Raw genomic sequence first — 25,238 nt, forward strand, 5'->3', positions numbered from 1 at the left:
ATGTCTGTAAGCTAGTTTTCTTATCCTCACAATTTATCACTGAGAAAATGGAGCCAGAGACACGAAACAACCTGACTAATTCACAGCTAGCAAGCAGCAGTCACAACTAGTCTTACTTTATACCAAGATACTGCCTTCCCTCAATCTAGACACTGCTTTTCTTCTGTAAGTGGAACATTACATCCTAGAACCACTTTTGTCAAGCCAGGAAAACTGAGGTTTTGTAAATGTAATCACACCAAGTAAATTTATTTATTTTTAATTTTTTTTTGAGACAATCTCACCTAGTAAATGCATATCTGGCCATTTCTGGCCTATTATTATATTTCAGCCTTTAAGAAATCTTTGATTTCCGAGTGTCATCTAATGTGTTAATTATCACTACATGGTTTGAGTGCATTTATTAACTTGAGAATCATGCTGCTTATATATTTAAGTTGGTATTAAAAAGTGTTAATCAGAGTAAGGGCAAGACCAGAATCCTGTAGCATATCTCCAAAGACATCTCCCCAGGCTTACATCAACTCATTAATCAACATTTCGGGTTTGGTAATTTGCATGGATATAAATCCATCTAACCACACCTTATCCAATGCACATTTAACTCGAGTCTAGACACAGTATTAGAGTCTTGTTGGAAGACTGTGTCCTAAATAAACTTAAATGAACTTATGTCCAGCAATCCCCTATCACCACCAGTCTAGCAAACTGTAACAAAAGGAAATATGATTTGTGTCATCTGGCTTTTTCTTGAGACAGGGTCTTGCTCTGTCGCCCAGGCTGGAGCACAGTCACGCGATCACGGCTCACTGCAGCCTTGATCTCTCAGACTCAAGTGATCCTCCTGCTTCGGTCTCCCAGGTAGCTACTACAGGCATGCACCTCCACATCTGGCTAATTTTTTGATTTTTTTTGTAGTGATGAGGTCTCACTATGTTGCCCAGGATGGTACTGAACTCCTGAGCTTGAGTGATCCTCCAGCTTTGGCCTCCCACAGTACTGGTATTATAAGCGTTAGCCACCACCTCTGGCCTCACCTGGCCTTTTCTTATTGAAGCTCTGCTGGCTTGAGGGAATCAACTCTCCTTTCCCAAGTACTCATAAACTTGTTGACTCTTCCAACAAGATTCTAACAGATTATTAATAGGTTCCTAGCAGCCAAGAGCCATCGAATGGTTCTGTGTGAAAACCAAGACATTTACCAGATTCTAGTCTTCTATCATTAACTGCACTTTTAGGATTTTTCAAAATCTATGAATAATGATTTTATAAAGTCATCTGCAAATACTCTGGTATACAATTTACCTGAGCTTAAAAATATGATCACTCTGTAATCTCCTGAGAGTGAATTTAATTCCTCTAGTTTTTTTGTCCTTATCCAATTTTAAAGAAAACAAGCAGAAAACACTGTCCTCCCTTTCAGACAGCAGTCACTGCTTTCAAATATAATGTCCTGAAATGAACTAGCCCATTTTATAGGCCACAGCTATGACCAATTTTTCTTTATGACATTCAATTTTAGAAACAGCATTTAAAATTTAAGAACCTCATTAACAACTCGAATAGTTTTTATTGCTTGTTGGTGCAAACTACATTTTCAAAATGGAACAAATTTAAACAGGATTTGCCCAGAAATCAACTAATATGCTTGAATAATGCATTGCAATATAATCGAAATGAGATAAAAGAGGGAAAAAAACCCTAAAAGACACCAGCGGTAGTCACTCTGAATAAGACAATCTTGGGTAATTATTACATTCACAGTCAAGATTATTTAACAGGTAAGCATCCTAAGGGCACAACTTTAATCCAAATGTCTATCAATACTACTACCACTACCATCATCCATCCATTCTTTCATTCAGCAATACAGAGGGCTTATTAAACGTCAGGCAGTGTTCTAGGCGCTGAAAGCTCCTCGCTTTCATTCTAGCAACATCACTCATACAAACCTTTAGCGGGCACCTACAATTGAAAGGCATTATGCTAGATATCTGTAAACAGCGATTTAGATCGAGATACACAAACATCACCAAGTTTCTCTTAAAAACACAGAAGACCACCCTAAAGAAATGCTCTTAGAAATAGTTCCTAACCTCAGATGACTTAGCGAAAGCTCCGTTTAACTGGCAATCTAAATTTAGGGAGCATTACCGAGCCTATCTTGGGCAGACAATCGTTTAGGAGCTGTCACATAACCTCTAGACTTACGCTCCAATTTTCTAAAGAACAATTTCTCTCGTAACAAACCAAATCAACCACCAGGAGCGGGTCCGTAAAGACGACGTCTTGGCAAGAACGATATCTAATCGCGGAAGTGCCTTTTCCTCATTCTTAGTCGCACCCTCGTTACGTGGCTCTTCAAAACTCCAAAGTCGGAGTACCCTAGACATGGAACAACCTCCAAAAAGTCTCAGGCCTAGCCAAGGTTGGGACTAATACGCCGCGTAATAATCGGGGAGATATGAAGAGTCTGTGGCTATGAGACTGTGCGCGGTTAACACCGCTGCCCCTTTTGCCCAACCCCTAGAAAGTCCCCGAACTCTGACTGCCCCCCAGTGCGAGGGCCGCTACCAGTTCTAGGGTGAGCCCGGCCTCCCTGCCCCGCCCCGGCGCCTCAGACCCTCTGTACACGCCCGCCCCACAGCACCGGGCCGCCAGCAAAGTTCAATGTGTACCGGAGGTTAGCGGAGGGAGGCAAAATCCGGAGAGACTCCGCCAGTGGATGGCGGCGGTTGGCCATAACCTACTCCGACCTCCAGATACGCGGCAGGTGGGCGGCGCTGCCCTCAGTCGGTGGGTCACTCACCCCTCGCTTCAGGTAAGCCCCTCAGCGACGTCTCTCCTTGCCGACTGCGGCCATCTTGCATGTGGAATGTCGGGGAACTACGTCATCACGCTGCGTCCTGAGACGAAACCAAGCGACCGGAGGGGCGGAGATAGTAGGATGCCTGTCAACCAATGCGAAGAAAGCAGAGCTCTCAAAAGAGGAACGAGCCGCCGCGCTCCTTCCCGCCCGCCCCGCGGGTCAGTGGCTGCTGCGTGCAGGGGGAGGAGCCAGCCACAGGGCCCATCCCGTCGGTCCCGCCCCTCGGGGCGAAAAGGCCTTCTCGAGCAACCGAACCTGCTAACGGAACTTGGGCGCGTAGGCGGGGCCCGGGTCGAGATTTGCCCAATCAAAGCTCTGGCGGGGGCGAACGCAGCCAGTTGCGACATCGGGGTTGGCGGCGGCTGAGCCGGCCGCTCTTGCCCCCGGGAGCCGCCAGCCCACTGGCTGGGGAGGACCCCGAACGGAACGCCGGCTGGGTGGCGGGGCGGGGCCGCGCCCATGCGTCCGAGGCGTGGGCCAATGAGCGGCGGCGGCGGCGGCGGCCCGGGGGCGGGGTCCGGGGCGGTAGGAGAAGGGTTGGGCCGCGGCCGCGGGGCCGTCTCAGGCTGCCGTCCCTCCCCTCCCGTCCGGCCGCCGCCGCCGCCACCGCCGCCACCGCCTGGAGGTTGGTTGAGGCGGACGGCGGGGTCCGGGCCGGAGTGCGTCGTTCTCGCTGCGCTAGGGGAAGCGGGCAGGTGAGTGCTGGCGGCGGTCTCTGCGCGCGCGCGGCCCGCGGTCTGCGGGGGAAACTCGCGCCGCGTCTCCGAGCTCTGCGAGGCCGTCCCTCGCCCTGGCCAGCGCCCCTCGGCCGAAGTCCGGCCCGCGTCCCCGCCAGGGTCCCCGCCGGCCGCTCTGGCCCCGGGGCTTGAAGGGGCAGGTGTGCGCTCGGGGTCCGGGGCGGGGATTGCCCGGCGGGGTCGGAGGGCTCCGGTCGGCCTCTGCCCCAGCTCCCTGCGGGGCGGGAGGCACGCGCTCGCCGCTGCCCGGTCCCCTTGGACGCCCACGCTCCGGGGCCCCGCGCCACCCGGTCTCGAGGTGGTGCCAGGTGCAGGCAGCGCTCTCCCCGAGCTTGCCCCCTTGTCCCCGGCCCTCGCGCCTGCTCTCGGGTGGGGCCCAGGCCCCTCGCGCTGGTCGGCTCGGCTCTGCGCGCGGCCGGGTCGCGCTCCCATTTCCTTCCTTCCTCCCGTCACCCCGCTGCTCGGGGAAGGCTGTGCGGTTTTATGTTCCTCTCTGCGAGTTCTCGGTGCCCACCAGGGTGCCCGGGGACAGCCCCCGCCTCCTCCCGCGCCGTCCAGTTAGGAAGACGGACGTAGGAAATAGGTCGTCTTTCTTCCCACGCGCCCCTGGCCGTGCTCCACACGCGCGGTGCCCTGCTGGGAGAGGCATTCGGTGCTTTAGAGTTTGTCATTCCGGCGTTAAACTCTTCCTCCTCGTGGCTCCAGCCCGGCGATGCAACTCTTGTCCCCGTCTCCACTCGGGAAAAGGAGCTGACAGTGACACGCGCCCCTGGCTGCGGGGCTCACCCCTGCCGGGCCAGTGTTGGAAGGAGGGCATTTCAGTGTTGCAAAGGCATTCGCGGGTTAGGACCACTCGGACCGTGTTATTTTGCTTTTCTAAATAAATAAATTGATGTTTCAAAAGCAAAAATACTTTTAAAGTATACTGACAAATTAATTTTGCTTTTAAGAATCTTCGAAGAGTTACCCCTCTCTTCGTAGCCTGATCGTGGTGCTGATGAGGACACTATACATGGCGTTTGTCAAAACTCAGAACCGGACACTGAAAAGTGTGAATTTTATCTTATGTAAAATATACGTCTCTCTCTCCCGTTTTTCTTCTTGAAATGACCTTGCCAGTATTTCAAAACTGAACTAACCAGTAATAATCTCGGAGAAGTGTTTAGTATTTTAAGTGAATACATTTAACCCAAGAATATAGCAAAATAAAAGCAGTCTTCCTCTCCACTGTTAAAATTTGCCAAGACTTGCTTGAACCTTGCTGTATATACTGTGTTTATACGGGCTACCATGCGTGAAAGTCCAGCAGTACCGGATTAGTCCCAAGGGCTGCTGTGATTGATACTTTGGTGAAATTCCAACAGTTTACGGAGGAGTTTTTCTCCGGCCTAAGAAAGTAGTTTGCAAAGCCAAGTTCTCAAACAGCTACAGAACCTCTTTATTGGGACCCCAGACAACCTTGGATTTTAGCCTTCTGCTACCCCTTTCCTGTCTGCCTTCCAAATGATTGTAAGTTAATATCTGAAATGGAACTGTAGTCTGAAGGAGTAAAATGGTTGCTTCTCCGGTGTGCTAACATCTCAGTGCTTTTTTTCCTGGAATTGGAGTGGTGTTGGATTTGAAGATTAAAACATCTTATGTCTGTATGTACGGTAATAGCGAAAGCTTCTCGTAAGAGCACAGTGACTATCAGTAAGAAAGTGATGGCTGCTGCGCTGCTCTTCCGTGCTGTGGACATTTAGGCCACATTTTAAATGATAATTAAGCTTTTGCTTTACAAGCCACTGGATGATGACAAAAATATGGAGGTCGTACTCAGATACTTTTCCTATTTAAAGCTCAACCACTGGACAACTGTTTTTGTTTTGAGAGCTCTGATAAACGGTCACAACAGCCTCCTTGAAACGCAGTACTCTCCTGCCTGGAGGAGAATGACAGGATGACGGCACCGGGGAAAGTATGACCATCAGCGACAGAGGCTTGCTTGGAGTGAATATTTAGTAGACAATCATTGAATTCAATGAAAACCAGGTGCATAGTTTGTGCTGTGTAGAGTTGTAGTAAAAATATGAGCAAAAATCCTACCTCTAAGTCAGGGTTACTCTAAATTCTTTGTGACTAGATGTCAGTGTAGTTTGAGGCGTACCAGGTTTCTTAAATGTTTGAATTACATAGAGTCCTTTTTCTTATCACGAATCCGAAGTAGGGTTTAGAACTGTAACTAATAATACTGTATCTTTCTTATGTGTAGTTGGATGAATATCCTTCTCTGAGAGGTTATTTATCTTTAGAGACTGGTTTGCCTGTTCCCTGGCTGTTGTGCCTGGTGCTTCTGTTGGGGGTGGAGAGGAAGAGTTTCAAGTATGTTTCTTTCCCTTGGACCGAAGTCCTGGGAATGGAGTGGTGACTTTGTTCCCCCGAAGAGAAAGAACTAGGAGTCATTTATTGCTATGGCATTAAATGTTTTTAACAGAACAGTGAACTTATCTTTATTCTATGTTACTTTGGATGTTGATTGTGGCCAGTTATAATATTTGCTTTCTCAATTACCTACCCTTATTTTTGGGCCCTTTTTTTATCAGTGAAAAATCTTTTGATTAGCCGTGCATCTTTTCTCTCCTGCTATAGTCATAGAAGTGTTTATCTGGGTAAGTTTGTTCTGGGTCATATTTAACCAGTCAAGAGTATTAGACTAAAGAGTCTTGCTTTTACAATTTTCTACAGTTTTCACTTTTGTTTTCTTTACAATGGATTTCTGTCATTGGATTTCCTTTTATCGTCTCATTTTTCTATTCATAAATTGGAGAGGTTAACTAATTTGATATGCAAATAGAATTAATTTACATAATATTTACTCTAAAGGTAAAAATTTCTATCAAAATATTAATATATATAATATATTTTCCTATTACAAAGAAGTTGAGACTTGGCTTTTTTTTTTTTTTTTTTTTTTTGAGATGGAGTTTCGCTCTTGTTGCCCAGGCTGGAGTGCAATGTCGTGATCTCGGCTCACCGCAACCTCTGCTTCCTGGGTTCATTCTCTTGCCTCAGCCTCCTAAGCAGTTGGGATTACAGGCATGCGCCACCACGCCTGGCTAATTTTGTATTTTTAGTAGAGACGGGGTTTGTCCATGTTGGTCAGGCTGGTCTGGAACTCCTGACCTGAGGTGATCCGCCCACCTCAGCCTCCCAAAGTGCTGGGATTACAGGCGTGAGCCACCGCACTGGGCTGAGACTTGGCTTTTGAAAAAAAATTAAGCCCACCGTACTGGGCTTAATAGTCTTTTGAAAAACAATTAGCATTTGCAAGATTAAGAAGTCTTGTTTTTTAACTCAAGCCAGAGATTAGCTGTGTTGACCCCGTTTCCACTTGGGAGTCTCCTCTAAGTTTTGGATATAAACAGACCGTAAAAACGAGATAAAAACACAGATATTGAACATTTTCCACTGAGATAAATTTGAATGGAAGAAAACTGGTTCCAAATGATTATAAAATTCAAATACCAAAGTTAAGACTTTGCAATTCTTTTTTTTCTTACATCAAGTAGTTTCCAAGTAGAAATGAACTAGTAAGTCCAAACAGTCTTGGTTGACAATGGAAGACACATCTATCTTTGAAGTTAAGATTTTGAAAGGGATCTACTGATTACTAAGCCAAAGTGAATTCTTAGCCTTTTACAAGCCTAACCTCAGTACTGGGATGGGGAAGTAGGGGAGGGCAGAGGGACAGAGCAGGAAGAAATATTTCCACTGTTTTTTAGAAGGACAAAAAAAATTGTCTAGAGAATGTAGATAATGAAGTGTCTACACAGAACTTTTTATTTTTAATTTTTAATTGACAAAAATATATGATACCCAGAACTCTTAATAAAATATGCACTTATCTTAGGTTTATCACTATCTATGATCCTGAGTTTCACGTTCCATTTTTTAAGAATACAATTCATTAGGACATAACAGGTCTAAGAAATTCTTCCGACTAAATGGTTTACAATGTTCAGTCTCAGAAAATAGACGTGCCTTTTCAATATCAGCAGTTTTACATTACACATATTTGAGAGGAAGTAAAGATTAGTGTTGACAAATACTTATTAAAGCTGCTTTTACCATAAAATATTTACTAGTGTCTAATAACATTTTTGATTTGTCGTTTGTAATAATTTAGCTTTGCTGCATGTCATGGTCACCTCATGGTTCTGCGTTTTTCCCCGCAACAAAAGTGTGGCGTTGCAGAGATCACTGTGAGATGTGGTGGATTGGATGGAAGCTCTTCTGGAAGTTTTGCCCGTGTCCCAAATTTAACCTGCAGCTCCTCCTATGTATTTGGACAAAGCCAGCAAAATAACTATACTTTTAAAAGGCCAAAAAATAAAACCTTTACATGCGTATGTTTTATCAGCGCAAGGGAATAGTATTATTTTGAATATTAGGGATAACAGTGAACCTTTGGCGCTCTCATAAATGGGTTGGTTTTGAGCCAAACTCATGAAATATTATTGAGTATCAGTAAGATTTGTCATTGAGGTGTGCTGCTGAGGCTCTGACACAAACTGAGTCTATCATTTTGCATAAATTAATCAGTCTCTGTAAGCGTCAGCTTTCTCATCTGTGAAGAGGGCTTGTTAAAACCTATCTTATGGCCGGGCGCGGTGGCTCAAGCCTGTAATCCCAGCACTTTGGGGGGCCGAGGCGGGCGGATCACGAGGTCAGGAGATCGAGACCACGGTGAAACCCCGTCTCTACTAAAAATACAAAAAATTAGCCGGGCGCGGTGGCGGGCGCCTGTAGTCCCAGCTACTCAGGAGGCTGAGGCAGGAGAATGGCGTGAACCCGGGAGGCAGAGCTTGCGGTGAGCCGAGATTGCGCCACTGCACTCCAGCCTGGGCGACAGAGCGAGACTCCGTCTCAAAAAAAAAAAAAAAAAACAAAACCTATCTTATATTGTGTAAAATGCTTACCTCAATTCCTGATCATATAATAAATGCCCAAATGACATGATTGTGATGGGGACGATCATATTGGAGAACTGCCATGGACACAGGACATGGCAAGGATGATCCTGAAATAAAGAACATGACAGCATGAATAGTTGCATTTAGGTTCAAAAACTCAGTTGTTTAATATAGCACATCTATCTTGCTGAAGATCACGAAAGGTTTAGTTGATTACTGTCTTGTCCTAAAGGCTATGGGACCATGTTGCATCATCTTTGTGTTTGAGACTAGATTCTCAGGAAATGTGCAGGAATGAGGGAATGAATTCACTGGGCTCATAGAAAAGCTAGGGCAGTCTTAGAAATATTAGTCAAATTTCTTTGAGTTCCAGGAAGGTGGATAGTCCATCTCAGAGCACATCCTGAAGGGTTTTGTTGACTTTAAAAAAAACAGTTCATTGAAGTATAATATGCTTAATTGGTTTTGCTCACTTTTGAGAAATATGTAGTAATGAGGGGCACATTAAGCCTGGAGAAGACAAAACTTTAGGGAGACACAAAAGCTGACAGGTCAGAGAGGATGGTGAACTTCTCTGCAATATCGTACTGGAGGGGCTCACAAAGCAGGAGATTGCCTTGGAAGTGAACGTGCAGCCCTGCTGGCTGCCTAAAGGCAGAAGCTTTGGATCTGCCTTTTTCACTTACTGGCAATCCGCCTTAGGCTGTGTGTTTGTTAATCAGGAATAACATGCTCTCTCTGTCCTGCCTGTCTTATATCCTTCTCAGACTTGGATCAGGTGAAGTACTGATCGTGACTGCTCCATAACATCCAGCGCCATGATCTTAAACACGCGTGGGATTGAGAACTACTATGCATAACCCCAGAGGTCTCCTCTAATCCTGTTGCTCCTTGGTTTTAGAATCCAGAATCCTTATGTTAAGGAATGTGGGTGGTTTGAAGGTAATTTCTTGACGGATTACAGCTGTTTCTTCACACATAACATTGTCTTTTTTATTTTAGAAAGATATAATAGGAAATGATTATTCATGATACCCAATGATTTTTTGCTTTACGAAAGGTTTTTTTGGTAACTTCCATTAAATAGGAACCTCATGTTAATTTATTTGCAACTTCATTCAACGGCAGTTTAAAACTAAAACCTACTATGTAATGAAAAGTCAGTCAGAAATGTTTAGTTATTTCTAAAATTATTGTGTTAGTGGAAAAATAGCAAAAAAAAATTGTGAAAAGCAACAACTGTGCTTATTTATTTATTTATTTATTTTTGATACAGAGTCTTGCTCTGTGGCCCAGGCTGGAGTGCGGTGGCACGATCTTGGCTCACTGCAACCTTTGCCTCCCGGGTTCAACTGATTCTTGTACCTCAGCTTCCCAAGTAACTGGGACTATTTTTAGTAGAGACAGGGTTTCACTGTGTTGGCCAGGCTGGTCTTGAACTCCTGACCTCAGGCGATCCGCCCGCCTTGGCCTCCCAAAATGCTGGGATTACAGGCATCAGCCACTGTGCCTGGCCAACAACTGTGTTTTTAAAATCTCAAGTTATAATACTTATATGGGACAGCCCAAATTGTTCTGTATCAAGATTAAATTTTGATCAAATTAAAATTTTATTTGCATGCAATTTATAGATCTGTATACATCCTGGTACTTAAGTAGTTACTGAGTTGAAATTAATTCCACCTTCTTCCCTGCCTGCTTGCCTTGACTTCTTGGTGCTTTTGAATTGTGGCACATCAGTTCTTTTATTTATTTATTTATTTATTTATGAGACAGAGTCTCACTCTGTTGCCCAGGCTGGAGTACAGTGGCTGGATCTCGGCTCACTGCAATCTCCACCTCCTGGGTTTAAACATTTCTCCTACATCAGCCTCCTAAGTAGCTGGGATTACAGGCCTGCACCACCATACCAGGCTAATTTTTGTATTTTTAGTAGAGATGGCGGGGGTCTCATCATGTTGGCCAAGCTGATCTTGAACTCCTGACCTCAAATGATCCACCCGCCTTGGCCTCCCAAAGTGCTGGGATTGCAGGTGTGAGCCACTGCCCCTGGCCCAGTTCCTCTTTTAATTAGAAGATTGGAATGATAGGTGCCGGCCATGTAAACTGCTATGACTTGGTATGGCGTGGCGCTGCTACTAGGCCCTGCTACTGTGCAAAGCCAGAACACGTTTCTGGTATGTATAAGTTTCAGCTAACACCGTACCATGGCACTTTATCAGTATCTGTAGGAAAGAAAACATTGCACAATTAAATACTTTTCAGTTTGGGAATGTCTTCATTTTCCTAACTCATCATCCTGTAATTTGTGTATTTAATTCTGAATGTAGTAATCTGATCCTGATGGCCGGCAAAGTATTTTAGTAAGAGTGAGAAAAGAGTATTTCCTATTCTTCCTACACGAAGATTAGGCCCTCACACTCTCTTGAGTGTGCTTTACAGCTTGAGAGCCTGAGGTGGAGGAAGCCATCCTTGGGACCATTCTCTCCCTTAGTCAACCCAGCTGTGAAGTTGGGTCAACGCAGGATACATTGAAAAACAGATGCTGTGCTTAAGCTAAGGTTTCCCGGATAAATTGCCAGATAAGTGTAATCAAAAATGTTTATTCTAGTTCTGTTTAGTTGAAAGCAGCATTTTCGAGGGAACTCAAGAAATACACAAATAAATATCCTTTCCATTTAGAGTGTTTGAAAAAAAGTGCAAGTGAATTACATCCAAATCAGTTCATTATGTGTGAACTATACTTTGTAAAAATGGGTTAGGTATTTAGCACCCCTTACCCCACCTCCACTCCCACTCCCCGCATTAGCCAAGGTCACTAAATGTGCTTTCTTGTTTCTCCTGACCCATTTATTCCACGATTCAGATTAGATGGAGAAGAATCGCTTGATTGGCAGAGGTGGTGGTTGATTACAGATGCCCCTGTATATTAGTCAGCACTTTAAATAATAATTGAGTATGTCATTCATTTCTCTGTCTTCTAAAGCCTGTCTTGTCTGTTAGATGGGGAGGTTGTTGGTGGACTTGTAAGTGGTATATGGTGTTTTAAAGGGCCAAAGTTTGAAGATTCTGTAGATTTTAAAAATATCTTTATGGTGAAGAAATGTAGACATGTGTGAAACTCTTGGCTTAGCTGTTCCTTTTTATAGATACCCCTTCCTCTGAATGACTAACTATAATTGTATAATTCATGTATCAATCCTGTATTGCTACTCTTCATATTTTCTTTTGTCTTAAGTATTATTTAAATCATTTTTTGGTCCTATTTTCCTGTTTTCTTTAAGATAATTCAGTAAGTATTTGTAAATTATACCTGATTTCAGTCTAAACTTTGTGGAAAAAAATTTTTGATTTAGCATTGTACCTTTTGGCTAATATTTGTAATTTAACTTGAGTGTGTATGTGTATACACATATAATTAATTTAGTATGCATTTATATTTTCCTAATATAAATATTGGAAATAAATATTGAAAATGAACATTTGGTCTTTGTGGGAACTTGATGAATGTTTAATATATTTTTTTCATGAAGAGCATGAAGGATGTTCAGAATACCTATTTGACTGTTTCGTTTGTTTAAACTTGTAATTTAGCCCCAAATTCAGCTGAAATGATCATGAAAATTATTCACTGTATATAACAGACTTTTGAATCATAAATGAAAAGGGTAGTTATTTAAATCCATAAGGTTGGGGAACTTACATGGCATGAATCTTTTTTGATCACTAAAAGAAGGCAATATGGGGTGAATTTAGGAAACCACACATACTGGATACTAACACCTTCTCACACTGAATCTTAAAATTTAGTCATCCTTCTTGAATTGTACTTTATTTCTTGCCCTTCTATGTTTAGTTACTTATGTGTTTTAGGAATTATCCATGCTGCTTTATTTTGAGTGTGATTCTTGGTTTCCCAGCCTCATCCTTGGGAACTGCAGGCCTGGTTTTGTCCAATTTTGTTGTCTTCTGCAACAGCGAACATACTATAGGCACAGAGACGTTGTGCAGCTTAGTTTAATCAAGCTTGCCTATACTTAGAGTCCACCTATATATGCTGGAGCTAATGCAGGATTTCAGTGGGTCTGCTGCTTGGCAGCTGTGGTCTCTTGGCCAAGTCACAGCCCTCTCTAAGCCTCCTGACAACTGGCTGTGGTCACTGCTGGCCTCTGTGGGCTATGGTGAGGATGCAGGGAGGTCATGGGCGGATGCTCGTGTCCTTGGTCACAAGTGCCCACGGAGCTTTTCCCTGTGCTTGGGCCGTAAGCTTTCCTTTTCTATCAGAAACAGACTAATTCCTGCTTTATTGCTTTCTAAAGACCAATAATGCTTTAAAAATTCCAGTGTGTTTTTCAGAGTCTCTCTTATTAAATGTAATGTCCTAAAGCTTTTCTATCTAAAACTGGACTTTGAAAACAGAACATCTTTAAAAAAATTTTTTTTGAGACAGGATTCTGCTATGTTGCCCAGGCTCCAGCCCAATGGCTATTCACAGGTGTGATCATAGCTCGCTGCAGCCTCTAACTCCTGGGCTCAAGAGAGCCTCCCACCTCAGCCTCCTGAGCACCTGGGATGATAGGCATGTGCCACTGTGCCCCCACAGAACCGTTTTTTAAGTGTGATATTACATAAGCTTAACCCTAACCCCTGTCCTTCATGGTATGGCCAGTCTATCTCTAATTATCTACATCTCTCTATATAAATTTATATTTTTACTTCTGAGAGTTATCATAGTTCATTAGTAGAATTAAATATTCAGTAAATGTTTCATTTTGACTACTGTTTAATCACTGTTGGGAGCAATGTGAAAATTGGTAACACTAATATATTCAAATATACTATCCAAAGATTTTCTTTTACTCAACAAATTTTGACCTTTTATGTGTCTGTGACACTATATTAGACTCTATGGGTAATACAGAGATGGAAGCTTTGGGTTTTTTTCTGCCACAAGACCATGGGTAGAAGTTTAGACTGCAGTGGGTGAGGTCACAAAGGTTCAGGGACTGTGCTGTGGAAGTGTGGTGAGGAGACCTTGTTAGTGAGGTGGGGTTTTAGCCAGGTAAATTTTAGGTGGAGGACCCTGACGTACTCACCAAGGGGTCAGGGCATTTTGGCTGAAGTAACAGAGCGAAGAGTGTGTATGTCAGGGAATGACAGCCAGGCCAAGGGGCTGAGGGAAGGTGGGATGTGGGGAGCTGGCAAACTCACAGGAAAACCTGATGTTTAGGGCTGAACGAAGTACATATAGGGCATCTGCCTTCAAGGTGCTTTGAGTTAGGGGTGTCCCACAAATACTAGAATTAGTGCCAAACCATACTGAACCCAGAGACAAAGGAATCTTAGAGACAGTGATGGTTCCAAGTTCATAGTAGGTAGGTTACAGAACTGGTACTGAGAAACACTTGCCTTCCGTGACTTAAGTTCACGCCCGACTGCCTGGGATTCAGAGTACAGGGGACTGAGGAGAGCCTTCAGACAGGGTAGACCCAGCTGATGGGGAGGCTTACTGGAAGAGCCCTGGAAACTTGTTTTGGGGGGGAACAGATTGAGGAGATGGCTTGGGTCTAGGATCCTGTGCCCTAGGGAGATACACTTACTGGAAGAAGGATAGGTAGCCCCCCTCCCCCCATCCTTAATTAAGGCAAGATTCTTTCTGCCTAACCTGGGCTAGCCACTTTTTCTGCCTTACAGCCTGTATCCCCACGGGAGAGAAACAGCCCAAAGAAGTTGCCAAAAGACAGAATCCCAATATAAGCCAACTCTTTAGCATCTGTAATAAACTTGAGTTTGACCCTTTCTTACTGACTTTGTTGGGCGTGAGGGTTGCTTGGAAGAGTCTAGAGTTTCCCTTAACGCCACAGGGGACATTTTGGTAGAGCCTCGAAGTATGTGAAAAATGTTGCCAGGAGAAGACAAGGGGACAGGCAGTGGGGTAGCTGCATTCCAGAAAAAGGGAGGAACATGAGTAGTCCCCTGGAGCCGTGTTGTGTAAAGGTAGGATGAAGCTGGACATGTAAAATGGGGTGAGGCAGTTCAGCCCTCAAAGACCTTGCTAGGGAGGTTACTCATTATCCTGTGAGCTGTGGAAAGATGTGTGAGCGAAAGAAACCTACACAGTGTAGAATTCCACTTATATGAAGTTTAAGAATAGGCAGAGCTAATCGATGGTAATAGGAGTTGAAATGTGGGCTACTGGGGGAAGGACTGGTTGCAAAAGGGTTCATCAGGACTGCTGGCAAGGACTGGTGTGTTTGCTACCTTCTGCAAGCGTGGGGCCTTGCATGTATGGGGATGAGTCCATGAATTCGTGCACTATGCGGTTTGTAGGTTTCTTTTTTTTTAGTCAGGGTCTCCCTCTGTCGCCCAGGCTGGAGTGCAGTAAAATCACAGCTCATTGCAGCCTCTGCCTCCTGGGCTGAAGGGATCCTCCCACCTGAGCCTCCTGAGTATCTGGGGCCTACAGGCTTGTGCCACCATGCCCAGCTAATTTTTATATTGTTTTGTAGAGACAAGGTTTCGCCATGTTTTCCAGGCTGGTCTCGAACTCCTGGGATCAAGCAATCCACCTGCCTTGGCCTCCCAAAGTGCTAGGATTATAGGCATGAGCCACTACGCCCAGCCTATGCAGTTTGTATTTTGTACCTCAATTTATTAAGGCTGACTGTTGACATTGTGGTGGGGGAGGACTTGTAGGCAGAGAAATGAATCACGAAGGGATTGAAAGAGCTGGAGATGAGGGTCTTAGCTAGGAGTGGCTTCAGTGACTGCATAAACATCACCCAACAGGACTTTTGAAGATTGCATTCTAGCATATCTGCCCTCCCAGGGGCTAATGTACTGGTGTGTTTTGAAGTTACACCTCTGCTGTATTTATACACCTATTACTCATTTCTAAAAGCCAGCAGTTTTCTGGCTTAAAAAAGAAATCTTGAGAACAATTGGAGTTATAAGTACTCGACTGTAGAATTACTGTCAACAGAATGTATTTTGTTTTCAAATCATTGTAACCATATTTTTAAAGGTTTGTCACGTGGAGCAGGAATTAGACATTTCCTGTCTGTTCCAAGGGGATGGAAACCTGGGTAGAAGCTTCAGAAATGGAGATTGTAATCTGACCTAAGACCTGTGCAGATGCTTTTCCCTGGGAGCTCAGGGTGGCATCCTCTGTGTAGCGCCTGCCATGTGTTGAGGCCTGGGTGGGCTGTATGTCCTCAAGGAGCCTGTTATCTGAAGGGATGCTGGTATGTGAGCAAGTCTTTTAGTACAGTGGGGCCCAGCAATAATGGGAGAACATACAAGGAATTGCGGAAGTGCAGAGAAGAGAAGATTGTGACTAGGGGGACCAGGTAGACTTTAAGGGGTTCCTGGACAGCATTTTTAGAGAAAACCAAGAGTTTGTGAATAAGTGACTAAAATATTACAGTCAAGGGGTAAATGGGGAGGCAGAGATAGGAGGCACATGATGACATCTGTAGAGGGACTGGGAGCCGTTGGTGTTGCTGGGAGGGTGTTTTACATATTTTTGCTGGTTTCCTTTTATTCCAGGGTGACTGACACTGTATATTTTACACTGGTTTTTAGAAGACTTATTAGATTAACGTGTTACACATTATTCTTAATACATTAGATACATAAGAGAAGATAGCAATGTTAGCCGTTAAATAATGTGATTTCCTGCTATTTAGGGTGGTGGCAGAGTGAGGGTAGATTTAAGCAGCAGGAACAGGCTTGGGCAGAGAGATGTACGAGACTAATGTTAGGGTCTAACCACGAGGACTCGTTCAGGAGGTGCAGGAGGAAGTGGCTGGAGCTGCCCAGGGGTGGGCTGAGTGGCTGCTGGCAGGGGTGTGGGGGGGCGTGGGGCCATATCCCATGGTGTTGGATCTGGAAGACCCCCTGCTGCCATGCGCTTTTTTTTTTTTTTTTAAATCTGTATTTAAACAGAGGCAGTGTGGTAGTGGCTCTGGGTTCAGATTCTAGCTGTACCTCTTACCTGATGCATGACCTTGGACGAAGAGAAGGGACTTAACCTTTCTGAGAATGTCATCTGAAAGATGAGGATGGTATCTACTGCTTAAAGTGCGAGGAAGATCAAATGAAGAGCTCTGTCTTGGTCCAGCACCTGGCAGAGGGTAAATACTGAGCTCCAGGGAACAGCTGCTGTTACATCAATGAGCAACTGGAGTTGGTTGGATCGCTGAGGGAAGACTTTGGGGGAGGTGAGGGGCTGCAGGCAGAGCGAATAAAGCCTGTTTTGTAGCTGTTGGTGGGCAGCCCGTGAGAGCCGGTGCAGAACAGCCCTCTCCCAGGCTCACTTACTGTTAGGAGAAAGAAAAGGGTCTTAGAGCTCCTCATCAGAGTGACGTTCTTGCTCGTTTACAGGTTCCCACAGCAGAAAGGTCTTTCAGGCAAGGCTGAAGGGAGAGGCCAGCTAAGCCACTGCTGACAGGATGCTTCTGTGGCTCCTCCTGCCAAGCCAGCAGACTCGCTATATTTGGAAGTGTGATTAACGTCCTTATTACCAGACTCCTTGGTGGTTTTAGTTATTTTCAGGTTAAGTTCGATAGTCCTACAGAGATGCCGTCCGCCCATGTGGGAGGCCTGAAATGCCCAGAAGGGTGGAGGTGGTGTGTCCAGGCTGTGCCCTTGCTCTTGGCTGTGAGCCAGAACCATGGGGAGCTTTTTTTCTCTTCTAAGAAGACAGTTCTTAAGCATAGGAAAAGGTGCCTAAGCTGTCTGTCATCCTGCCCTCCCCTCACTTAAATTTTCTGCTTTTGATCATGGAAAAAAATTCCTTTTATTGCTGCAAAAGTTTTACGCATTTTTACCGGTTTCCTTTTATTCCAGGACAACTGACACTGTGTATTTTACACTGATTTTTAGAAGACTTATTAGATTAATGTGTTACACACGTTATTCTTTATACGTTAGATACATAAGAGAAGATACACATGTTAGCCTGTTAAATAATGTGATGTCCTGCTATTTTAGCACATGACCATATGTGCATGGACTCAGTTACAACAGAGTCAGTGATCATCTGTATAGTGGGAGAATATGTTTTAAACCTTTGCCCTAGCATAGTTCTTCACATGGTGATAGTTACTTTTTGTAAAAAACAAATGGACCAAAGTCTGCTTTTTGATTCTCACTTGAGATAAAGTGTAACTGACTGGGGCTTCTGGAGGCCATCCTCGTGGTGGTTTGTTATTCATTAGCTTATGGATCGCCCTACCAGCTTCTTGCCTGGACACTTTCTCCATCTTCCTGGGTCATCATCTTAGCCCCTTGTCTCTGGAGAATCAAAGCCAGACTCCTCTGGCAGTGACTGTCACCCTGTCTTGAGTGGCTGCCTCGCTAGGCTTCCCTAGAGACCCCCTCTCCAGCCGGGTTCCCTTCCTCACCATGCTTCCCTCACGATTCTAGTCCTGTCCCTGTCTATGAATTGCTTCACCTGTTCTTCACACATCCATGTCCCTTACTTTCTTTGAGACCTATTGTTAAAAGCACTTGCAAGCAAGCGTTATCTCATAGGGTCTTTACCCAGGACACCATGGTGTGTCTGATACCACGTGGTCTCATCTGCGTGTGAAAATATGCTCATCATTTCTCACGTGCCCACAGACAGAGGACCTGTGTGTGGCACACTGGAATGCGATGGGAGACCTTGTTCAAGTCCCGGGTCTGCTGTCAGCTTCCTGTGAAATCCCAGGCAAGGCGCTTGGGATTTCCCATGGAACAAAATGCAGGAGTTAGACTAACTTGCCAGAGTGTCTTCCAGCTCTAAAACGTCTTCAGCATTTGTCTAGAGAGTGTAATCAGTTGCTTATAATACAGTTATGGTTAATGGGAAATGATTATTTTAAGGCAAAGTGGGGAGAGAATATATAGGTCTTTATGCCCATATGTGTATGATGTATGCATGGGTTTTATCTCTCTGGTATCCTGGAATATGTTAGTATGCACAGTGAAATCTGTGTAATTAAAAAAAAAATCTAGAGTAAAATTTGCTCTACTATAGTTTTTGTAGGTGAAAAAGAACAAACTTTTCTTCCAGAGACTACAAAGCAGATTTTTTTTTCCCCATTTGAAAACCTCTAAATACTAATACTACACATTTCTTTTTCTGGAAGAAAACTTCAGGTATGGCATATGTAAGGTAAAATCTTAGCCCCTGAAGACTAAGACACTGCCGTGTGTTGGACATGTTTTATTACTTGATTTTGTTCTTTGGTAATGTAATTTTCTTCTCTTTTCTTTCTCTTCTCTGTAGTCAGAAAAATGGGTAAGAAGAGTCGAGTAAAAACTCAGAAATCCGGCACTGGTGCTACAGCAACTGTGTCACCGAAGGAAATCTTGAACCTGACCAGTGAGCTGCTGCAGAGTAAGTCCTCTTCTGGGCTCTCCCTGCCTTGATGTGGCTGTGCCTTTTTCTTCTTTGTCACCAGAATGGGGACGCGTGCATCAAACAAGCTGATATTCAGGTCCAAGCTTATTAGCCGTGGGCCTGGGCGAGTCACAGAGGTTCTCAGGCTTGCAGTCCTCACCTGTGAGGATGGAAACGCCCGTCGGAACTGTGTGGCTGTTAACAAGGCTTGGGTGAAGTAATTGTGAGCTTCCATGGCACAGTCACCTGGAACATGGTCTTCCCTGAGGACCCGTGGGCGAGAAGAAGCTCTACTGCTTTTTCACAGTGTGCCCCTCGGCAGATTACTGAACCCTTCCGAAACTCAGTGTTCTTCTTGGTAAACATAGATAATAACTGTCTCAGGGAATGAGCCAAGGGCCTTGTGAGATGTGGTGTGTGAAGGTACTTCACGGGCTGTTAGCCCAGGGGAGTCCAGCATGCCTCTCGGAGACCCGGCCTTCAGAGCTCTGCCCGTCACCGGAATGGCTCGCCTTTCTTTTTGGTGATTCAGTTAACAGTGCTTCTGATTTTTTTTTCTTTTTTAGACAGGGTCCTGCTCTCTCGCCCAGGCTGGAGTGCCACGGCACTATGACGACTCACTGCAGCCTTGACCTCCTGGGCTCAAGTGATTTTCCCACTTCATTCTCCTGAGTAGCTGGGACTATAGGCCTGTGTCACCACACCCAGCTAATTTTTTTGTAGAGATGAGGTTTTGCCATGTTGCCCAGGCAGGTCTTGAACTCTTGGGCTCAAGAGATCCTCCCACCTCTGCCTATCAAAGTGCTGGGATTACAGGCGTGAGCCACTGCACCCGGCTATGTATCTGATTTTTACATGCTGTAGTTTGAGAGTTCTTGGTTTAAGGAAATGAAATATCTATTACGTGCCTCTACTTGTTTTAGCAAGTTAGTGTAATTTGGTAACTTTTTAAAATTATGAGTTTGAATTGGTGCAGTTAGTGCCTTGGCTGTAGCTGTGGTCACTCCGTTGCCCTTTGTTCATGTTTAGATTATGTGGCAGGCTAAACCTCAAGTAAAAATGCAGCTTTCCCTTTGAGACAGAAAGCAGGCTGCAGCCAAGTTGGAGTCAGGTCCCTCTCGATTGCTCCCCTGGACCGTGTGGGCCGGTGGAGTGTGGCTGTCCTGACCATTCCTCGCCGAGCTCCCCTGCCTCCGGCAGCTTGAGGACAGGCTCACTGCTGCTTCATCTCTGAGGCCTGTTCCAGGCCTCAGTGAGTGCTTATTGTTGGAGAATGAAGTAAGACTGGCTACCCTTCATAGTTAAGACTCAGTGTGTATCTAGTTATTGTTAGTTATTTGCCACATATACTCTTTCAATAGAGAGCAAAGGGGCCCCAGAGGTTAAGCAGGAGTGTGGGAAGGGGCTGTCTCAACCAATGCAGTTGTGTGAAAAGAAAGAGCTGCCAATAGGCGGGGTGCCCAGTGTGCAGCCTTTCAAACTCACACCTCAGCCTCGAGTGTTGGTCTTTTGGTTCTGGCCCCACAGTGGAATCTTAGCTTCTTTTTTAGCAGTGACTCTGCCATCTCATTTTGCAACTCCCCCAGACTGCTGAATATAGTGCCATACGCATGGATGTGAAATGTTTGTCGACTAATTGTCCTTATGTCCAATTTAACTGGTTCCCTTAGGGAATCAGTGTTATGGGGTTTAACTAAAAAGAAAGGTTGACTTTTACTATTAACTTCTTTTTGCCATATAGAAGAGTTTTGGGGGGATAGTTTGCATTTTAGCTTAGCTTTTTATCATAGATTTTCCTGTTAGTAGGTATATTCTAAAAAGAGTTAACTAAGAATAAGGTGGATGTGAGCTAGGTGCTCGCTCAGTGCTCTCTCTTGGGTACGTTAAGTAGGGGATGTTTTTATGATTCCCCAGGGTTTGTCTGCTTTGAGAAGTGTACCTGCCTTGTACTTCTCACATTCATTATCATGGCTGTCATATGTCTGTCTTTAAAAATAAACCAACCCCAGAACAGCGACAACAAAGTCCAAATCCTCTTTCTTCTGCAGACTAGTAGGTTAAGTTGAAAGAGAGAAGTGTTACAGTACCATGCCTCTTATGTTACAGAATGCAGCAGTCCGGCGCCTGGCCCAGGAAAAGAGTGGGAAGAGTATGTGCAGATCCGGACTCTAGTTGAGAAAATACGGAAAAAGCAAAAAGGTAAAATTGCTAGAATGATAACTGTATTTTAATAATGTCATGTAGAAACTTGATTAGGTCCGAGGGTTGACGAGTCGTAAAGGTCTCAGCATCATTGGTGTCACTCTGAAAGGTCTTGTAGTGGGGCTTGCAGACTGGGAGAGAGGGCAGTTAGCGGGATTTCTCCCCTTTCTGAGATGCTGTTACCTGCTTCAGAAAGGGTGAGAATGTTGAGCTTTAGGGGAATAAAATGTTTGTATCTGGGTGCTAAAATGACACAATTTTATTTATTTACATTTTATAAAGTATTTATTTAAATCTGGTTTTTATACTGTTATTTCCTTTTGACTTTCAGGACAGTGCATATAGTGTATATGGTTAACACACAAATAAATACTGATTGGTTAATGCATTAGCAAGGTTTATGATGAACTCACACACATCTCAGTTAAATAAGAGGTGTGTTCATATTCCTTAAGCTGTGTTTTTACAGGACGTATGCAGTCGCCATTGTAATGATTCTCATCCAGGCTGGCGTGGGGCTAAGTGTGAGTTTGAAAAAGCTCGTTCAGTATACCTACTGTTTTTGTTCTGTAAAGCACAAAAAGTAAAGATTATTATGCAGGACCGCATGGAAGGTAGAAGCAGAAAACATCTAAGGAGCATGCGTTGGAATGTGGGGCCGTCTTCTGAGACTCCCTTTCTTATGGTCATGAAGGGCCTCAGGAGAGGGTTTGTTTTTTATTTGCTGTCTTGAAGTAGTGGTTTTATTGCTCTTCCATGCACATCTCTAAACATGTAGTCTTCAGTTTAGGTGGTCTCAGACTCCAAAATGGTGAGTTCATAATGGGTGTTTTCAAACAGGTTCCTTCATAATGGGTTTATTTGCACTAAATAGGAGTCTGTGCTAATCCTTTGTCACCAAGTGGGTAGCGCCTTAGTTTCTTTTCTGCGTAGATACTGTTTACTACACCTGACACTGAGGGTAGAGCATTTGCCAGTTCTCAGGGAGTGAATAGTAAGTTCCGTCTTCGAATATTCCTTATTCTGGTCATTTTCGCCATTTAGCAGGTATCTTCGCATATCCAGCATGCCCTCTTCACATATCAGGTTGACTGTTAATTATGCTGTGGTAAGATGGCCACAGGCGTCTGAGCTATGTGCCACACCTAGCTTCCTCGTAGTAAAGTTCCTGTTCCTCTCCTTTTATTCATCCAAACAGAATGTTTTTTTCTATGCATGTCTTTTCATCTTTTTGACTATATAGGACATGCTGAAAAGTTCAGAAATTAATATAACAGATGCCCAAGAATCTGCTACCCCAGCTGAGCACATGTCAAAGTTGTATTCACATTGTCCTTTCTTTTATTCTCACCCACTGGTCAGCTTTCCTTTCCCTTCCTCAGCCCTTGGTTTTGTTTTTGTATTTGTTTTTAAGAAATAAAACATCACAGATACAGCCAAAGCATCACATTTTCATCCCCTTCCATTCCCTCCCTCCTTGCAGGATGTTCATCTTCACTGTGAATGTTTTCTACTTCATAAATAAGCCCATAGAAATATATGGTTGTAATTGATATTTGAAAAATTTACATAAATGGTGTCATATTATGTGATTTTTAAAAAACCACCGTGGCACATTTAGTGTTGTACTTACGTTGATACGCATAGCTCTAGCTCATTTAAATTGCCTTACAGCCTTCTGGCTTACAGCTCTACCGTTTTGTGTTCTTAGAATCAGGGCTGTGGGGCTCATCCTTTCCCATGTCTCCTTGTGCACATATGTGAGCTAGTCATTTCTGTTTTAATGGAAATTTTGTTAAAGCAAACGTGAATATGAGAGATGGCATGTTTGACTTCTAAGGAGAAAACTGCTCTATAAATCATAGTAATGGTAATAGAAGCTCTCTCCCCTTTGCCATCATATTACCTAATAGTCAATATTTATATTACCTAGTGTCAGTATATATTTCACTGTAACTGACAGGGAGTTTAGGATTTTAATGCTTCTTCCCTGTCACCAGTTAAGGTATGTACTGTGACCATCTGGTGATTAGTTTTGGTTTCAAGATTGGCCTGTTAATACTATTTCCAGTGTTAGTTATGGCCTGTTTTTATTTTCTGAGAGACGTGTGAATGATATGTGTCCTAAAAGTAGCTCTTGTTTTCTAAAACGTGGATTAATATAGGTCTGTCCGTTACTTTTGATGGAAAAAGAGAAGATTACTTTCCCGATCTAATGAAATGGGCCTCTGAAAATGGGGCTTCTGTCGAGGGTTTTGAAATGGTTAACTTCAAAGAAGAGGGCTTTGGTTTGAGAGCAACAAGAGATATCAAGGTGAGTTTATAAAATGTTGGTCTCAAGGGGTCTATGTGTTTGAACTTGGTGTGCTGTAGAGGGCGCAGGGTGAAGAGGTAGACGTGTGGTGGGGGAGTTCTAGTTCTGAGCCTGTGGGCAGATAGGCAGCCTAGAAGGGCCTTGGGCTCATGTTCTAAGCAGCTTCTCCCACCTTATCCTCCTGGGGAGCCAAGTTGCTAATCAGTGACTGGGGCAAGTCAGTTCACATTTCTGAGCCTCTGTTAGGAGACCATAGAACATGCCTCACAGGATTTTGAGATTTACCTAAAGATAAGGAGGTAGACTCATGGTTTGGATTTTGTAACTTACTGGAGGTGAGTGGGTGGAGGACTGGCGGTGTGGGTATGCCTACTAGTGTCTGAAATGGATGACTATGAGGCTGAAGGTGGTACTAGGAGCTCACTGAAATGGCAATACCAGTGACAATAGAGAGAGAAGAGAGAAACAGCCACCTGCTAAGGGAGAAGAGCTTTTTCTCCCCTCTTGGTTCGTGGTTCCTCTTTCCACATGAAGGGAGCAGCAGTCACTGGCCATGCCTGGCCTCTCCTCACCCCTCACTCATGTCTCTTCTAAGAGGAGGCGCTCCTTCATCTGTTGGCCGAGTTTGGGAGAAGGAACTGGACTTGGCCTTTTTCTCGATGGGAGCTGATTGCCTGTATGCATTCATTCCACTCTGCTGTCTGCCCTGGAAGCTTTGCAGGGGCAGGCCACACGTGGGGAGGGCGGTGGGGATCCAGCTCTGCCTGTAACTAGGTGGGGGAGTCTGTCTAATTCTGGGATTCAGTAGGTGATATTTTGGGTGACCATCTGTTGTATTCTATCTCTCTCTCAGTTGCTTCAGAACTTGGGTGGAGGAAAGGGTGTTATTTGGGCCCCCTCTAACCTGCAGCAACATTTTTGGCTAAGTTGTAGTTAAACTTTCATTGATAGACTGATAAATCACATGCTGGTATATTAGATACCTGTTAAATGTCTGCTGTGTGAATGGTAGTATCTTGCTTCCAAAAAAACCAGTCTCTTCCTTCATGATGCTTATAATCTATATAGCAAGGGACAAGACATATACAAATAACTTAATAGTTGACATTGGTGAAAGCAGGATGCCACATATTCTTCCCTTGTGCCAAATTCAAGGCAGTATTTGTGTGGATGCTGCCCAGAAGATCCGAGCTGTGGACTTTCCTCACTATGTGCTTTTGTGGGGAGGTGAGGGTTGGGGAGGAGGTCTTAAACAACAGACATTTATTTCTCACAATTTGGAGGCTGGATGTCCAAGATCTCAAGGTGCTGGCATGGTCTGTTTAGGTGAAGATATTCTTGGTTTGCAGACAGCTGCCCTCTTGCTGTCTCCTCACATGTTGGAGCGCCATGTGCATGTTTTATGCAGTGTAGATACACAGGACACAGCAAAAGGAAGCATCTGTATTGCTAAAAAATGAGAACAAGCTTTGGGAAACAAATTTGTAAACCAATGTGTCTTCTGGGCATGTGATTTCACTAGTAACTGTTGTGCTTTAGAGATAAGTTTGTAGAGGAAGGAATGTTGCTTTGGCTTCAGAACTCAGTAGTAATAGTAATTCACGTCGACAGATTAGGGCTTTTGTTGGAGGCAGGAATTTTGTTTTGATTTGGTCTGGTTTTAGAACTTAAAAGTACAGCAAAGAATACAGTAAACACCTTTATGCTCTACTCCAACTGTTATATTTGCTTCAAGTTAAAGTTGAAAGTCCCTTTTTTGATTATTTGCTTCTCA

The 25,238-nt window shown here is 44.2% G+C and overlaps 2 protein-coding genes across 6 annotated transcripts in view; one reads left to right on the plus strand and one right to left on the minus strand.

The window, feature by feature from the left end:
- Window positions 1-3,306, minus strand: part of CCNK (cyclin K) — a 30,370-nt gene extending 27,064 nt beyond the window's left edge. Inside the window, exons 1-2 of one of the 3 annotated variants that reach the window (XM_055288225.2) lie at window positions 3,125-3,306; window positions 2,810-2,951 (exon numbers count right to left, since the gene is read on the minus strand). The gene's annotated coding sequence lies outside the window, so the exon portion shown is untranslated. Of the gene's footprint in view, window positions 1-2,678; window positions 3,018-3,124 lie in introns of those variants that run through there. The other 2 variants (XM_055288224.2, XM_055288226.2) reach the window with 2 other exon arrangements.
- Window positions 3,307-3,367: 61 nt separating this feature from the next.
- The window catches only part of SETD3 (SET domain containing 3, actin N3(tau)-histidine methyltransferase), an 85,686-nt gene continuing 63,815 nt past the window's right edge, over window positions 3,368-25,238 (plus strand). For 2 of the 3 annotated variants that reach the window (XM_063643909.1, XM_055288228.2), the window contains exons 1-4: window positions 3,368-3,564; window positions 18,835-18,945; window positions 21,055-21,147; window positions 23,316-23,464. In XM_063643909.1, coding sequence (XP_063499979.1) covers window positions 18,843-18,945; window positions 21,055-21,147; window positions 23,316-23,464 — 345 coding nt within the window. In that variant the 5' untranslated portion in view covers window positions 3,368-3,564; window positions 18,835-18,842. The remainder of the gene's footprint in view (window positions 3,565-18,834; window positions 18,946-21,054; window positions 21,148-23,315; window positions 23,465-25,238) is intronic. The other variant, XM_055288229.2, reaches the window with a different exon arrangement.

This window comes from Symphalangus syndactylus, chromosome 8 (assembly GCF_028878055.3).
Source record: "Symphalangus syndactylus isolate Jambi chromosome 8, NHGRI_mSymSyn1-v2.1_pri, whole genome shotgun sequence".
Lineage (NCBI taxonomy): Eukaryota > Metazoa > Chordata > Mammalia > Primates > Hylobatidae > Symphalangus > Symphalangus syndactylus.